Genomic DNA, 18376 nt, shown 5'->3' with positions numbered 1-18376 from the left:
CAAGGCACTAGTATATCCATCCCCACAGTTACCATGAGACTACTCATGAGAACCATGAGAATACCGTTCTCACAGGTCTACTCTTCTGGCAAATTCCAAGTGTATATTAACTACACTAACTACACTGGACATCAAGGCTCCATAACTTACATATCAGGTAACTGAAAGTCTACACTCTGTGACCACCATCTCCCCATTTTCCCACCCCTTCCCCCCCACAACCCCTCTCTACTTTGCTTCTAAGTTCAACTTTTTTACATTCTGTAGGTAAAACCACATTTGTATTTCTGTATCTCGTTTGTTTCATTCAGCACAAAGCATTCCAGTTTCACCTATGTTATGAAAAATAGTAGGGATTTCCCCCATTTTTAAGGCTTTTACCATGCTCTAGAGTGTAGGCATACATTTATAATACATTTTTAAACCGTCTTTATTATTCAGCCTTTACTGAACACAGGTTATTTCCATACTCTGGCTATTGTGAATAATGTTTCAACGAACATGGGAATCTCTTTGGTATAGTAATTTTATTTCTTTAAATATATATCTGTAAATTTGAGTGCTGGGTGATATGGTTCATTTTTAGTTTTTTAGGAAGTTATATGGCTTTCAATAATGGCTGCACTAATTTACGTTCTTAACAGGACATTAGGGCCCCTTTCTCCTCATCTGCCAACATTTATGCTTTTTTTTTTGTTAATATCTCATCCTAACTGTTGTAAGGTGATAATCTCTGATTTGTAGTCCATTGAGTATTACTGATGTTGAACCTATGTTCTTATATGTGTTAGCCATTCATGTAACTTCTTTGGAAAAATGTCTGGTCAGGTCCTCTGTCATTTTTTAAGTAATCTGCTTTTTTGTTTTCTATTGAATTATATGAGTTCCTTATATATTTTGGATATTGACTCATGACTGTCTATAAGTTTGGCAAATATTTTCCCATTGTTTTTTTTTGTTTTTTTTTTTTTTTTTTTTTTCCGGTACTGGGGATCGAACTCACGACCGCCTGCTTGCAAGGCAGGTACTTATGCTGCTGAGCTAAATCCCCAGCCCCATATTTTCCCATTCTATACAGCTGTCTTTTATTTTGTTGTTTCCTCTGGTATGCAGAAGCTTTGTAGTTCAATGCAGTCCCAATTTGTTTTATTTTTGCTTTTGTTCCCTGTGCTTTTAGCACCATATCCAAAAAATCGCATATAAGATCAGTGCCCTTACAGTTTTTCTGTGCTTTCTTCTTGGAGCTTTATAGTTTTAGGTCTTATGTGTAAGTTTGCAGTCTATTTTAGTTCACATCTGAGTATGGTATAAATCAGGGATCCAACTGCACTTTTTTGCATACACATGCTCATTTTTCCCAGTATCATTTATTGAAACAAACAACCCTTGTTTTGCATTCTTGGCTTATATATCAAGGATTAGTAGTTATATGTGTCTGGGTTTATTCTTGAGTTTTCTTTTCTTTTTTAATTAGCTTTTGTGCCTATTATGATTGTAGCCTACTGTTTTGATTAGAGTAGCTTTATAATATAATTTAAATTCATCAAGCATGATGCCTCCAGCATTGTTCTTGATCAAGACTGCTTTAGCTAGTCAGGCTTTCTTCCATGTTACTGTTTAGGATCCTTTCATTTCAGCTTGAAGAATTCCCCTGAGCATTTCTTCAAAGGCTAATCTGTTGTTGGTAAATACTTTCAGCTTTTGTTTATTTCTCCTTTTATTTCTAAAGGACAGCTTTACTTAAGTTTTATTTAATTTCTCTCCTTCCTTTCTGATGGAAAGCTTTACTTAATTTTACTTTATATTCTTCTCTTTCCTTTCTCCATAAAATAGTCCCACTGCTATTATTATGTTTTGTGCTGTATTTCTATAAGCTGCTTTAAATATATTTTCTGAAAAATTGCCATGGATGGGAGGAAAAAATAAGCTAATAGTAAAAAGTAGAACGAGTAACATCCAAATACTCATTGTTTCTTATGTTAGTTTAATGACTGCTTTAGTTTTTACACTGAAGTGTACCTGGGGAATCTGTAACATAAAAACTATGGTAGCATTCAAATAGTAGAAGTAACATGCTAACAAAAATAAAGTACATCCACTGTAAAGGCTTTGTGTCTCAAAATAAAACTTGAAAGAAAGAAAAAGTTCTGCAATCCAGTGACTTAATTAGCACTACAACAATTTTAAAAGGCATGGGTTGTGTAGAAAGAAAGGGTATTTATGAACCCTTATTAAATACTGCTGCCCATGATTTCAGCATCCTGAAAACATAATCACTAGAAACATGAGAAGAGTAAACATGCCTCCGCTACTTTTCCACCTGCAGGATCCATGGTCTAGAAGGAAGACTGGCCCCCTTTTCAAACTCATCACTTTTTTAACAGTTTTCAAAGACAAGCATTAGGAAAATAAACTTAGAAAACCTGTGACAAATGTTAATGAATTAACTCCAAATATTATATATTCTTTCTCTTACCAAAAAAAGATGTAATTAAAACATTTTCCTCTATTAATAAACCACAGAAACTCTTCAGTATTTCTGCTTTGTCATTTAAATAAAATATAAGTGAACTCTATTTGTTGAACTACTAGTTACTAAATTTCTGTTTTGCAAAGTGGCCAAAATTAGGCACTAAATCTAAACATACAAACTCACGGGAACGGTAAACTTCAGTAAGTTTTCTGAGCAAGCGCCCCCGCGGGGTCTGAACAATACGCCATGATTTCAGCAGAGCTGTGGGCAGGGATGAGCAGCAGCAGGGCGGGCATATAAATTTCATAGTGCTAGCCTGCTCACTGACTCAACTGATTATTAAGTCAAAAGTACTTTGCTCTGTGTTTTACAGTCTGACCCAGAATAACTTTTCACATAATAATTAAAAAATAGAACTGTGTATAAAATAAAATATGAAAGTGAAAAAATAGACCATAATCACAGTGTCCACATTAGCTCTCTGTAATTAGCAAAGAGAAAAGTCTAAGTCTGCAAGATACCTGAATCAGTTCATTCTAAAAAGATTTAGGTTTTCACATAGAATGCAGTATAACTGTATGTATGTACATGGTATGACTATACGGTAAAGAAAATTCATTTCACAAAATTTTAGTAATTCGTATTTGTGATATACATAACATGCTCATCTATTTCAGTGAGATAGTGAATAAAGAGCATTTATTCAAAATCAGTAACGTCTAAAAAACCACAGTGACCTTCACAAATCGCACGCTGCAGCCAGGTGTGGTGGTGCAGCCCCAGAATTCCAGCACCTGGAAGGCTGAGGCAAGATTGTCACGATTTTGAGGCCAGTCCGGGCTACACAGTCAGTTCAAAACTAGCCTGACCTACACAGTGAGACTCTGTCTCAAAAAACAAAACAAAAAACCCCAAAACAATCATAACCAAGAGCTGTCTACCAAAACCAGAATGAGAATTTCCTTAGCTAAATAAATTCTAGACAAGAACAGTGGGGTACAGAGTTAAGTTTAAACAGAAGTGTTGCTCAAACAACTAGATCTACTCAGTTGACTTGGGTCTCTCCAACATACTCTATGCTTAGAGGACCAGAAAAGACCTGCCAGTGTGCCCGGCCCTTGCTGTTCAGCCACATTCCTCATCCCCGGCGGATTCCTACAGAGATGCTGACCAAAACTGCAGGCAGCAGTCCTAAGCGTGGCTGGGGTAGGAGACCCTGTTATTTTAAATTTCATTCAGGACTTCACACTATCCATTTTATCCACCTAACAGAGGACTATACACTCCTCCTTTACTCTTCTAGTAAGGTCCAGCCTGGTGTCCTCCATATTTCTCCATCTTCTCCCTCATCCTCACGTACCAGCCCTATGTCTAAATACTTAGAAAGGCATTTTATATTTTGGCACACTGATGTATTTTAATTCACATTACAGAAATTCTCAAAAAGGAAGTATCTCGTAGAAGACATTTTCATGCCAAGTGTGTTATTTTTAAACACACTGTGAATTTTCTGACCGAAAGACATACATCTTTTCATTACAAGTAAATCAGTGTACTAACCACGGCTTCATTCTGCTGACGCTATCCTCAATGTCTTGCCTAATTTCGTAAGTTGATTCTAAGCGGAAGAGATTAAAATTCCTTAGGAGATAGTCATGAAGAGTCAGAAACTGCAAATTTAACTTGGGGAGAGCAAGGCAACCTGAAAAGGAAAATAATGTCCACATTTGAATCGTTCTTAATCTGTCATTGCTCAATGAATTAAAAAAACAATTGCACCACAAATGTGGCTAGAACCTAATGATGTCTGAAATGCAATATATTTGAGAAACTCTTTATCTTTATTTTCACACAGAATTAAAACCAGATTAACATGTGATGTCTGTTAAGAACTGTAGGTGAAGGATGAATTTTACTCTGATACATAATCAGCATATCAGTGATTCATATGCAAACAATGCTTCTTAAAAATATTTAAAGATATTCAACTTCAGAATATTATTAAGTAGCTAAAAAGTCTTCTTATAGCCAGGTGTGGTGGCACATGCTTATAATCCCAGCATTCAGGAAACTGAAGTAAGAGGATTGCAGGGAGTTAAGGCTAGTCTGGGCTATAGGCGACATGAGAGTTCAAAACCAGTTTGAACTACATATAGCAGTCTTCTTTTATCAAAACCTAATTTGTATTTGCTAAGTTTTAAAGTAATAGTGCCATAAACTCAGCTCATGACAAAATGAAAACTAAAGTAGTACACTATATTGCATAAATAGATTCCCTTTTAATTCACTGAAGAGAAGGAACTGTGCCAGGATTGTTTGGACAACTGAATGCAGATGTCCTGTGCTCTGGCTGAATGATTTGGGGATGACAATGTGCAATGTAGGTGCCATTGTTACCCTGATTGACATGTTTTGAAATTTTGTTGTAGTTTTTTTCTTCTTGAAATAAAATGGATTTGGAAATAAATAAATAAATAAAAACAGATTCCCAATGATTACTATTGGGAATCTACTACTTCAGATTTGTTCTTTTGGCTAGATTTTAAGGACAAAGCATTGCATACATGTCACTGAAACTTCTTTTCTGATTATGGTACTAAACAATAGTATTCTTTCAGCACTATCAAAGAAAAAAACTCAAATTTTTCTGGCAAATTGTATCTTCATGATCCTTATTTACACTATCAAAGCCATAATGAAAGAATTTAAAGGTAAAGTAATACTGGACAAAATTTTATATCACTGATATTAGCAAACTGACTGTAATTTAATGTCATTTCTTTAAGAACAGGGGTGAAAAAAGGCATCTCTTTTGATAGCACATTTTTATAAAAATAAAACCAAACCAGCCAAATCAAAATTAACCAAAATTATCACTTTGCAGCCTTCACTGAGTTAAAAAAAAATCTAGGTGTATCAATATGTCAATGACTACTAATATCACAAAAAAGAGAGAAGCAAACAGTGTGTGCTCCTACCACCATCAGGCACCTAGCAAAGGAGGGGAACCTCACTCTGCCTCAGTGTCTATGCCTAGGTGCCAATTTCTAAGAAAAATGAACAGAGAAGCATGGTTCACTGCACAAGAGTAATCAGTCTGCAAAGTCTGTGCCATGGGAGACTGCAGACTGAACAGCTCATATTCTTCAACAGAAGGAAAAGGCAAGGATACAAGGGGATACAGATACCAGTAAAAGGTATTTGTAAAATAAAACCTTGTAACCACCTGTTCACTATCTAGGACTCTCCTTGTGCCCTTCTCCAGTTACAGCCCTGCCTCCACTTGAAAGTGATTTTTACAGCAATCACTAGCTCCAATTTGTATACGGTTTTTTCACCTAAGTATGCATCCCTAAAAGAGAAAAATCACATTAACTGCTGTGAGAATATAAAATAGCATGTAGATTGCCTCCTCGAAAACCTAGCAGAAATTGTGCACTGGTTTTACTGGAATTATGTTTACTGGAATATGACTACAAAGTAATTTTTCTTTCAAATAAATGTACCAGTACTTCTAGTTGTAAGCTCTTTCAAACAGTCACATCTGTTATAATAATGATACCACTGTTTAAAAGATTTTCTGGAATATCTTCTGAAACATGCCTTCAAATCATGGCATAATGCACTCCAGTTTGTATGCAGCTGTGGCAAATACTCATCCTCAGAAGATGAGCAAAAAGATTTAGATCTAACTCTGGTGAAATAGATTTGTGAACAAAAAAGTCTCTATCATTTTGGATCAAAACTAAAGGTTTATTATTAACTAATGACAACGTGCGTTGGTGGTCATTACATGGCTCAACAGAGAACGCAAGAGAACTTCTAAAGATAGAAAAATAAAGCCCTGTCAAACACAACCCATTATGGTGACACAACGAAAGCTACACTTCCTGTGCTATTAAATATCCTTCAAACAGTCTTATTATTGTCTTATGGTCATATTTTACGGAGAAATATATGTATGTTTAAATTTAATAAAGAACCTAATGCTAAGTATTCAAAACACTGTTTTCTAGCTTTTAATGTTAAGTTAAAGTTGTCCCAGAAAATTATCTAATGCATAGAGCTGACTTCTATATTTTCAATTACATCTGATGAATTCTAAATTAAGTTTCATATTACACTGAATTCTGTATTTCTTTACTGTACCTTCCCCAGAATAGTACTCAGTTGGGACAATGTTTTCATCCCATATAATTTTCTCAGTTGGATACAAAGGCATCTGATTCAACTGCTGAATCTGAGAAATGCGACGTTCATGACGGGATACCTAAAAGAAAAACAGGCCCACGGAGAAGGTAAGGGCATGCTTAGTCAGTCAAAAGTAACTGACAGAGAAATTCACCACAGCCTATGGAGTGAGAACTTTCATGTCCTTCAGTTATTACAGCACTTTAATAAGACCTTTTTTCTCTTTCCATTTAATCAAATATAAAAGTATTCATAGCTTTGTGCTTCAGAATCTGAACTGAGTTCTTATCCCCATTCTTCTCTTTACAAGCAATGTTAAAGCTGGGCAAGTTACTCCAGACATCCAATCCTTAGTTTCCGTTTATGTGAAACAGAGGTGCGCTCACTTTTCAGGGTTCTCATAGAAAGGAAATAGAATACTGTAAAACAGTGCCAAAGTTCTCGCACACTCTGAGTTTAAAAACTTAGTACTGGCGAGGGGGGTTTATCTCAGGAGCACAGTGCCTGCCTGGCAAGTGCGAGGTTGTAAGTTCAATCCCCAATGCAAAAAACAAAAACAAAACTTAGTATTAATCAATGTGAGAAAAAAATGCAAGATTCCACTTCTACGCTAGTTTTCAATCTTACACTAACTAGCTAAACAACGTACAAAAATTTATCAACCCCCCAACCTTAGTCCTTCTTTTCCCTTATAAAATGAGAGATGGATTGGGTTTTCATTTCTCCTACACTCTACGAACTATATTACAATAGTAGGTACTACTAAGTACATACTTGATATATTACTATTACAAGTAATCTCACATGTAAAAATACTTTGTTCCCTAATTAAGAATGCTAAAATAACAACATCTGAAAAATTTATTTATCGGTAGCATTATTTTAGGAATAAAGATATTGTGATACCTGAGCTATATATATATACATACATACCTGAGCTATATATATATACATACACACACTTTAAAGTTTTTAATCACAACTTGGATATCATAAGAACCCAAAGTTGAGGGACAATTTTTAGAAAAGGCAGAAGACAAAAGCTAGTATTATATCATTGTAAATTTTTAAAATTATTTTCTTTTGAAATAGCTATTTAAATTTTAAGGATAAAATTTCAAGATGAGCCAAAAGGCACAGAATGAACTTTACATTTGAACCTATTTTCTATTAAAAAGATTCCTAGGAAAAAAATCTACATTTCTATTCTCAGTGAAGATTTATTATTATTAACCCCTAAAACCTAACTTAAGAGAAATTTCATTTTGCCAGAAAATTGCAAAAGGAATCCTTAGGACACACCAAGACATGAAAAACAATAAAAACTAATTTGTATAAAGAAAGGTAAAGACAGTGGCCTAAGATACGTTCTTTATTAAAACTTTCCATATTTCAGTTAGTTTAAAATGCTGCCCATGGATTTCTCTCCAAATGATACTTAAATACTGGTCACTGGGCTTCTAAACATCTGCTATAGCTTCTTGTCTCTGTCTCTAAAAGTAACACATCTTTTTTTCTGCAGTGAGGGATTATGTTTTCACATCTTATGTTGAAGTTATTAGCTTAGAAAATAAATCACAGTGTACATATGACTTTGTATGTAAGAAAAAATACATATCGGCATGGTGTATGTTTGTGTGGACACAAAAATATCTAAATATATAAAAAGCTGCTCAAATTTAAATAGTCAGGAAACAGAAGATTAAAGGAACCTACTTTTTTTTTAACCCATTAACCTGGCAAAAATGGGAAGAACCAAAATTCCAAAACTGGGGAGATACGCCTTCGTTCATCACTGGCGGGAATCTCTGTACTTTTTAGAAGACCCTGTGGAAGCATCTTATACTTTGTGAGCACACACTTCTAGGTTTCTCTCCTGAACACCCACATGGGGCATTAAACAGCAAATGACTGTATCCTGACAAATGTAAGTCAAACTGTCAAAATCTGAAATTCTCTTTAGTAGGGATACGGTTAAATACTTCTCCACTGTATAAAATATTATATTGAAGTTAAACATATAACATTCTATACTATACAATGGCCTAAACTCAAAACTTAAAATTTTTTAAAAAGCTGCAAAGCAATACAGCATGACTCAATTTAAGTTTGAAAAAAATATACATAAAACTGGATTCATCCCCAAGATTTTCTAGTGATAAAAGGTATGGGCTAATATTCAAGTACTATATTTAAGTGATTTAGAAAATAAACTATATGACTATATATTCACATGTATGTATATGTGTTTAACTGTGACTTCTGAAAAGAATGGAAGGATATCAACCTATGCTTCCCTGCTGCATGAATCTAGTGTTTACAACACAAACTGTTCATAAATCTGCTTATAATGAATTCCTTCCATAAAGCTCTTTTAAGAAATGAAAGACTTGATTTTAAAAAATGGAAAAAATGAATCAGACAAAAAAACCAGAATTCCAAAATTAGATCATTTAACTACCCAAACTTTTGTCTAGAAGAAATCTGAAACAACCCAGATTGTTACGAATCACTGAAAAAGGCAAAGAAAATCACATGAAAAATTCAGTGAAAATTAATATTTACCAGCAATTCTAGAAGAAATTCTTTATCAAAAGATGTGTCTTCATTTTTAGGAAGGGTTGGCAACAAGCAGAGGTATGATGCCACCTCATGGAGTGTGTTTGAACTGCAGAAAGAAGAGACACACAGCAACTTCATTTTTGAAAGGTATTTTTACAGAGTTTAATAAGTAAATATAATCCCTTATGACACGGACAGAGAACATCAAATATCATCAATTAAAGATGTTTAATGCCTAGTTTTCAAAGTACACTCTCTAAACCTCTGATGTGTCTGGAAACTTCTCAGGCAGTCTGCAAGCATGTTTTCAGTGTTTGCTTTTTCACTGAGCTGACGGTACCAAAGCAGTGGCAGCACAGCCTGTGCTAACAGTAGAGAATTCCTTGCTTCTATATCTTTTTTTAAGAAAACCAAATGTTTAATCTTACCCTCTTTGAGATGTAAAACAAATGTGTAGGACTGATAATCATATTACTGAGCTTATGTTCGATCATAGAGCAGAATGGTTTGTAGGGTCACTTTTTGAATGTCATTCTAAATACTTTAATTCTATAACCTGAACAGCTATTTCTAAGATGAAATATGTAACTTATCAACCGGCAATTTCTTACCGTTTGTTTGTCTGTAATTTTGTATTATTTCTACCCTTTTTTTTTATCTCCATGTATTTTTTTTGTTTCCTTTTCTTTAAAAAAAGAAAACCAAATTTTATTCAAGAATGCCCTCGATGAAGGATTTATTAAACTTGTTAATTTTAAATATCCACTGTTTAAAAAGTCTGTGACAAAATGGAAAATACATACTTTGTACACAATTTTCACATGGAAGAATGACAAGTGATACATATTTACTGTTGAATAAACAGCAGTATTTTTTCAAATTTGAATGAGCTTAGAATTCCAAGGAAGACAATAATCGGTAATTATTGCCAAGTGAAAAATTAGAATTAAAAAAACTGCATTGCTTTGAATCTGACAGTTTTTCATTACTTAATATAGAAAGTTTAGTCACTTTATTTTAAAGCAAGCCTCTTCTCCATTCTAGCCCTAGGCAACTGTTTATTTACCTCAATTTCTGCAACTTTTTCTTTTCTAGGTTAAATAAATGGATCATACATTTAGGAGCCGTTTGGCATTAGCTGCATAACGTACCCCATATTGTGAATACTGTACTTTGTCCCTTTATAAAGATCAGTAGTATACTATTACATGGATATAATAGTGTCTATTTATTCACTAATTAAAGGTTAATTTTTATCAATTTTGAATAAAACTACTAGTAACACTTCTGGAGATTTTTGTGTGAACATACATTTTTCACTTATCCTAAGCAAATCTTTAATTATACCCTGGACACACACACATATATATTAGATCAAATAATAAGTACATGATTAAAAGAAAATTTCAAGGTGGCTATTCCATTTTCAGTTACCATCACCCAGGAAAACTGTTTAATTCATTGTCTACTTAAAAGTGAAACAAACTGAGACTGATAAGGTTATTCATTTTTATATGAGAATCTAATTATATTTTTTATAATAATTACAGATATATTTCACTCTTTGAAGGAACTGCATAGAGTTCTATACTATTTTTTTATATTGCTCTCCTATTGATATTTAATTTAAATTTTGGCCATTATCAAGAATTCTGCAGTATTTATGTTAATCACTTTTCTACTTCTATAACAAGTATCTGAGATAAATCTACTTAAAAGAAGCAAGATTTCTCTTGGCACAGAGCATGAGACGTTTCAGTCCATGGCTGCTTGGCCCAGTTGCTTTAGGCACTACAACACAAGAGTGTTTCATGAAGCAGAGAAGGTGAGAGAGCCAAGGACACAGAAAGGAAGAAGAGGAAGGGAAGGTGGGAAGGAGAAACTGGGAAGGGAAGAAGGGGCAGGAGGAGAAAGTAAGGGGCCAGGTTCCTAACACTCCCTTCAAGGGTACACCCCGGGGATGTAACACATGCCCCTTCGGTCCCACCCCTCACTGTGGTGCCACAGGGCTGGAGACTGAGCCAACAATCCACAAGTCTTTTAATTTAAATTTCTGGCCTTTAATTTAAATCAAGAATTATGTAGCGAACATCTGTGTGAAGACAGACCATCAAGCTCAATCAAGATCTTAACTACAGGAGCACCCTTTTTCAGCTTTATATGACATGTTTTGTACTTTTTCTGAGGACCAGAAAAGCTTGAGCTGTAAGCTCCCAGTCTGATACATTCCTTTAGAAAAGACTAACAATTTACACCTATAGCAACAAAACAGAACTGTTTGTTTTTCTTCCAGTGGACACTAAATAGTCAAGTTTGCCAATCCAGGGGCTGAAAAATCATTGTCTCACTTTGCATTTTTCAACAATGCTGTATGAAGTGCATATATAAATGCAAAGTAGGAACACTTACTCCTCGTAGCATCATAAATACAAATTAATTCAAAATGAATCACAGACTTAAGTCACAACTAAAATTTGTAGTAGAAAATCTTGATGACTGATTTCTGCCATGATTTCTATACACACTAATGCATAACAAAAAAAATGCTACACTGGCCTTTATCAATTTATAAATGTTCTTTTAAAAACATTAGGAGAAAGAAAAGTCAAGCTGTGAGCTGGGAGAAAATACTGATGATTAATATTCCTCTGACAAGACGCTGTTGAGAAGTTTCAATTCAAGAACAAGAAAATTTAATAAACAGCAAAAGATTTTAATAGTTACTTTAACAAAAAGATATCAGTAAACCCATAGAGAGATGCTTATCATTTTGAGTCATCAATTAGGGAAATGTAAATTTAAATTATAATGTACTATCACATTTCTATTAGCATGTTTTATAAGAAGAAAGAGCAGATCCTGCCATGCCACCCTGCCTTGGAGCCAACTGAGTATGGACTGAAATCTCCACAAAAACTATTTTTCATAAATGGCCTTTATCATGTTGAAGAACTTTTCTTCTGTATCTAAACCATCCTGAATTTTTATCAAGAGTCTGGGAGGCAAGAAGAGCCAAGGCCCTGCCTCTCCAAGCAACTGGCTGATCGGGAGAAATATAGGCTGAGATGGTAGCTACTGAATTAAAAAAAAAAAAGAAGAAGAAAAAAGAAATAAAAACAGCTGAATGCTTGCACTGGAATCAGGATTTTGCACCTGCCAAGCAAGTTCTGTGTCACTGAGCTGTAACACTAGCCCGTGTTTTGTAGTTTAACATATGGTTCATTCTGGAGAATGGTAATATAACTTTTGGACTTCCAGAAGAACATGGCGGATAGATAGCAGCAGCTATGGAGGCTCTCTGAGATACCCCACTTAAAATCCAGGAATGGTGTGGTACGAGGAGTCCTAAGCAAGGAGAGATACACCCTGCTGACCCAGGAATGAACTAAGCTAAGAGAAACGAACTGGAAATCCAATCCTGGTGCTACAACAGGAACAGATAAAATCTCAGCGTGGAAGCTAGAACCCGAGCCACTGGAAGCCGCGATTTGAGTTTCCTGCTGCCGCTGCTGCAACCAAATCTGGTGGGCAGGGAGAAAGATGCGCGAAAGCTCTGAGAGCAGGAATCTGTGAACGGAGTTGAGAGTGGGACCAACAGGGAGCCCTACATCGACTTGCGGTGAGTGAGCGGGACGGGGACCCTTTCATAAGAGTAGGAGGCTCCAGCAAAAGACATACTGGGACTGGGCAGACTTGCCAACAGGATGCTGCAGTGACATTAGTCACATATTCCCCTTTCAAGTAGGATTGGTGGGAAGTGCATGGCCTGTGTGACGCCGCTGACTAAGACCCAGTAGGCTAGCTCAAAGCAGGTCCCACCACCTAGAGGTGCACCCTAGCAGTGAAGCCTTCCGTAGGTTGACCTGGAGGGGCAAGCCCAGCAGAGGCTGCCCAGGTCTGTGTCTCCCTAGTACACTGCAGTGGGCGGGAACACCTAGCCGGCACGATTCAAACCATAACTGAAACAGAGAAAAAAATTGGGCCTCCTACATTCGCTTGTATGGAAGGAATAAAAAGTATAGGAAGAGGAAGCAACAAGAAAGGGTCCTTACTCCCCAATCCTGAGAACACTGATCCAGGAAAGGGAAACGCAAAGGAAGACAGAAAACATGCAATATCAGACACGGCACCAATAGACATAAAGCGATATCTCCAGAGCCTCATAGATGAGTTTAAAAATGAAGTATTTAACAAAATAAAGCAAGATGTAAGTAGAACAGTTAGAGAAATGCTAAGCACCGCCCAAGAAAAAACAGAGGGTGAAATGGAAGAACAGAAAAAAAGGGGAGAATTGTTTGATGGAGAAAATAGGCAAAACATAGAATATGTGAAGCAGGTTCAAAGAGATTACCAGGAAACTAAAAACTCTATCAAAAGCTGGCATAACAGCTTAAAAGAAACTAAGGATAGATTATCTGAATTGGGGGGCAGATTTGTAATTTGGGAGCATGAAATGAAAAACTTCTTAACAATAACAAAAAACAAACAGCAATAATACAAAGGCTAGAAGATGATAAGAGGATCTTTAATTTAAGAATTAAGAACATTAAAGAAGAAATAGGGACACAAACAAATGGACTACAAAAGCTATTCACAGAAATAATCCAAGAGAATTTCCCTAATTTAGCAAAAGGTAAAGATACTCAGATGTATGAGGCATACAGGACACCAGCCACCTACAACCCAAACAGAGCTATACCCAGGCATATAATAATCAAAATTCCAGAAATCCAATATAAGAACAGAATACTAAATGGCGTCAGAGACAAGAAACAGATCACTTACAAGGGAACACCCATCAGAATTACAGCAGACTTCTCGGCACAAACCATCAAATCATGAAGAGCGTGGGGGGAAATCACTCAAGCTTTGAAAGATAACAACCTCCAGCCAAGATTGATATATCCTGCACAACTTTCCCTAGAAATTGATGGAAAAACAAGGTGCTTCCAGGATAAAGAGGAACTAGGGGAATTTGCAACCACCAATTCAACTCTACAGAGAATATTGCAGGATATTCTAAAAAAGGAAAATACCAAGACTTCAGAAACAGTGGCAGAGAGGCCACAATGAATGGAGCAGAAAGCAAAATGAAGAAGACAAACTGACAACAAACAACAGAAAAAGAGCTCAACAGAAATGAGGCAGAGAAGATTGGATGGTAGGAACAGCTATTTTGGAGAAAACAACACATCATAATAGCTAGTGCTGATTTAGTATCATCTTGCTTTGAAGTCCCATCAAGCTTTTATTCTTCTGTCTCTGTCGGTCTTAACAGGTTGTATCTTATTGTACTTTATTATATGTGGTAACATAAGCAAAAACTTTTATAGACAAGGAGATTATACAGAAACGGCTGTTCATTTTCTGATAGTTGGTTCTAAATACCCTGTAATACTGTCCTTCTCTTGAATGGTTTTACACTGTCGTGATATGTTTGGTGCTACAGTATACAAAGTTATACCCAAAGATTTCAAGGAAAGAGACACTATGGTAACTACTTTTATGTAAGGATATCTTGTGGTGAAACACTATATTGCTTAAATGGTTATGCTTTGACCTACGCTGTTTTGTTGTTATCCCCTCTTTTATCTAAATCTTTTTTTAATTATTTACTTTTTTATTTTTATCTTTTGAATTAAGGGAAAAAATTAAAAAATAGCAGGATACATTATAGTAACCTATTTTGATTTCCTATTAACTTGATTTGAAAACCTGTATAGCCCTCACCATCTTGCTTTGACTGATTTTCTTCTATTCTGCTTTGCTTGATAGTACCAAGTTCGAAAGTATAGGCAACAACTGTAAAGACAATAAGATTCATTATGACTTCCAGTTGACTATTATCTTCTTTTAAAGTCCTGTAATGTCTCCAATTGTTTGGTTTTATTCTTTACTGTTCAATTTTATTATAACTGATGATATAGGCAATTCTTTTTAAGATAGCAAGAGGCAGTATGGTAACCATTGTTGATCACCTAGTATTTTGTTTTTACATTATCTATTATGTCCATCCTTTTGATTTGCCTGACTCTGTTCTGTCACATTTGGTTTTACTCTCTTTAAAAAAAAGTAGTAAGAATTGTGGGAGTAATAAAACCCAAAACGTGTAATTGTCACTGTACAAAAGAAAGGAAAAGAAAGTGCTCTAAAGAATATAACTGCATATATATTTAAGTGTATAAGATAGATAACCATATTACTGAGTTTTGTTGGATCATTGAACAAAACTGTTTCCAGTCTCACTGTTTCAAAGTCCACTTTACATACTTTAATTTTGTAACTTGAAAAAGTATTTCTAAGATAACAATATGTAATCTATTAACTAGTGATTTCCTACTATTTAGTTTTTCTGAAATTCTGTATAACTTGTACCCTTTTTCTGTTTTTTTTTTCTCCTTAAATAAAAAATAAAGAGTGAAATTTATTCTACTTCAAGTAGAAAATGAACTAAATTTTTCCTCATAGTTAAAAACAGGGAGCTAAGGAAGTACAACAGTAAAACTTAAGACCATCTAGGTTTAAATTTTGTCACTGCCCTTACTTGCTGTGTAATCTAAGCACATTACCTATTCTGTACCCCAGTTACAGTTCTTGTAAAATGGCACCTGCTCCTAGTATGACTGCTTCAAGGATTAGTTAAACATTTGGTATATCGCCTCTTAAACTTACGCTACTACTATTTTCACAAAAAGTATATTAGCAGACAACTAAGTTCGGTAGAATATTATTACCTGTAAATTTTAGCTTGCAAAAATCTTCCTAAATCCTATTGCTAAACTCACACATGATATATCTTTATTGGTTTCTATCCCATTTGCTTTTGACTGATGGGAATGACCAACTGAATCTCTAAGAAAAATTTAAGATCTAAGAAAATGAGAAAAAATTGATGTAAGTCATGAACAATACAACTCTCTTAAACATGAAAAAAGTTGGATAATTAAAGTGACTCACAGATACCAAACTGCTAGAGAAACACTGGTTCCAGATGTCAATACAATAAAGCAGAAAGACTAATCAGTAGTGCAAAGAACAAATGAACGCTACAAAGAGAAGTAAATTCAAGAAGCATGACCCTAAGAGATTACAAAGCTGTTCTCTGATGTTTTCTTACCTAAGAGGTCCAAAAAACTTGACCAATGATTCTCGAGTATCTACTTCTGCAACATTGGAGAGGGCAAAATCATAGAGTTCAGGGAAGTGTGCAAAAGCAGCTCTCTAGAAAAAAACAGCAGATGATACCAATAATTTTTACATATTACTAGAACCATTTGCAATTTATACACTGTGTAGTAGAAATAATACACTTAAAAATATTAATGTGCAACTCTTTTATGTATTTCCACATGAGCTCTGCCTTATTCAGCCAAAAGCAAGCAAAAGAATGGCAAAAAACCAGAAACTATTCTAGCAGGAAAGAGTCAATGTCCAGTTTTCTATTTCTAAAACCAATTTGAAACATATTAAAATAGCCATAACCTGGCAAGTGCAAGGTTGTGAGTTCGAACCCTGGTACCAAACAAATAAAAAGAAAAAAGAAAATAGCCATGAATGCTAGGTTCACTAAAAAAGAAAAAACTCAAACATTTTATTAAGAAGAACTGGTCTAACAAGATCAAAAGATAGTCCTCAGAGAGAATCCAACTGGAGAGAGGCCCCAAGAGGCTACAATACAGTATCTTTGTACTCTACCTTTCTTTGAAATTCTGGGAAAAGAAGACCAAGTAAGGTGTCACTCCCAAACAACATGGGACAAGCAGTAAGAAAACAGAAACACAAAACCATGGGGATTTGATAACAGAGTGGCAGGGAACATCTCTGGTCTTCATTGATACCCCACGTTACAGAAAATATCCAGGAGTTTTTATGTGCTCAATTTATGACACAGAAAGTCAAGAAGGGGCTGGGGATGTAGCTCAGCGGCATAAGTGCCTGCCTTGCAAGTACGCAGTCCTGAGTTTAATCCCCAGTACCAAAAAAAAAAAACTCCACGAAAGTTATGGAAGAGCTTGCCATGGGGTTAACGCACACAAGTGCAAAACTGAGCCTTCTATCAAGCCTCAGAGTGAGAGCTGGTTCTCAAAACAGCATTAGCAGTATTAGGACAAAGGTAAAGCCTCCATCTGTAGTAGAAACAGATCATTATTCCATGTGTGTGCCACACGTCACTCTAGCTGGGGCACTACATGAGTACAGGCCAAAGGATGAAGAACTAGGGTCTGAGAAAAGCAGACAAGACATCTGAGTTCATTTCTCTTCCCCCAAGGTGACAGTCTCTTAAAGTCTCTTTAAAAAATACTCAGATGGTATTTGGGAAGGAAAAGAGACAGAGACTTCCTGAGGTAAAAGAAATGATTACAAAAGAAACCTTATCATAATTTTGAGTCTTTTCCCACAAAAAAGCCTCTTAGGAAAAAACTTATTTTAATTAACAAATAAAAGCTTCTTTCCACTATCAGAGGAAATGAAACTCGAGCAAGATGCAATCCAGTAATGGAAAACAAAGGTAATTTTGACATACCTAAGGTGTATTTGGTAAGTTTCATTATTTATATGTATTTATCTTAGAAGTGCGTGAGATACTTATATGCCACTTGCCATATGATGCAATACTTTCAATAACAGTAATTAGTATTTTTGAGTATCAAATATTAGTACATTGATTCACAGTATTTAAAGTAACTGATTTCATGAACTCAGAATTAAAGATTTAAAAAGTTGGAGGTAAAAACTTGACACTAAAAATGTTATTAAATTAACATCTCTTTTTCTCTGCATCTATAGAAAATCTAAATTATAGTATGACTCAATTTTAGGGACATAAAAAGGCGGTCATGCATTAATTACCTGTAAAGAAGTAATTCTATCGTAGTGAATTGTGGTCATCTCATTCTCTGTCAGGGCATTCCCAGTTTGGTCATTAATTTCAAAGCCAGTATAGAACTTAAGCATGTCGAGAAGCTGAAAGGACACATTGAAATCAACAGACCATGTGAACATAAGACAAATAAAGCATAAAAATAGTGAACAAGTTCATATACATACTTCTTTAGAGGTGCTAAAACACTCTGGAATGTCAACATTATAATAAATATTTCAAATACAGTGAAACCTGTTTAATTTACATGAACAAGAAGTATGTTTCTT

At 35.1% G+C, this 18376-nt stretch overlaps 1 protein-coding gene across 1 annotated transcript in view; it reads right to left on the bottom strand.

The window, feature by feature from the left end:
* Aqr (aquarius intron-binding spliceosomal factor) overlaps positions 1–18376 on the bottom strand; it is a 91335-nt gene that overhangs the window by 40727 nt on the left and 32232 nt on the right. The window contains exons 12-16 of the mRNA XM_063250316.1: positions 18077–18190; positions 16344–16447; positions 9230–9332; positions 6623–6743; positions 4034–4175 (exon numbers count right to left, since the gene is read on the bottom strand). Coding sequence (XP_063106386.1) covers positions 4034–4175; positions 6623–6743; positions 9230–9332; positions 16344–16447; positions 18077–18190 — 584 coding nt within the window. The remainder of the gene's footprint in view (positions 1–4033; positions 4176–6622; positions 6744–9229; positions 9333–16343; positions 16448–18076; positions 18191–18376) is intronic.

The sequence above is a fragment of the Cavia porcellus genome, unplaced genomic scaffold, assembly GCF_034190915.1.
Source record: "Cavia porcellus strain 051 isolate PalLab524CR breed Dunkin Hartley unplaced genomic scaffold, mCavPor4.1 scaffold_6, whole genome shotgun sequence".
Classification (NCBI taxonomy): Eukaryota; Metazoa; Chordata; class Mammalia; order Rodentia; family Caviidae; genus Cavia; species Cavia porcellus.
The sequence above is the reverse complement of the archived record's forward strand: the minus strand, read 5'-3'. Positions and strand labels throughout refer to the sequence as shown.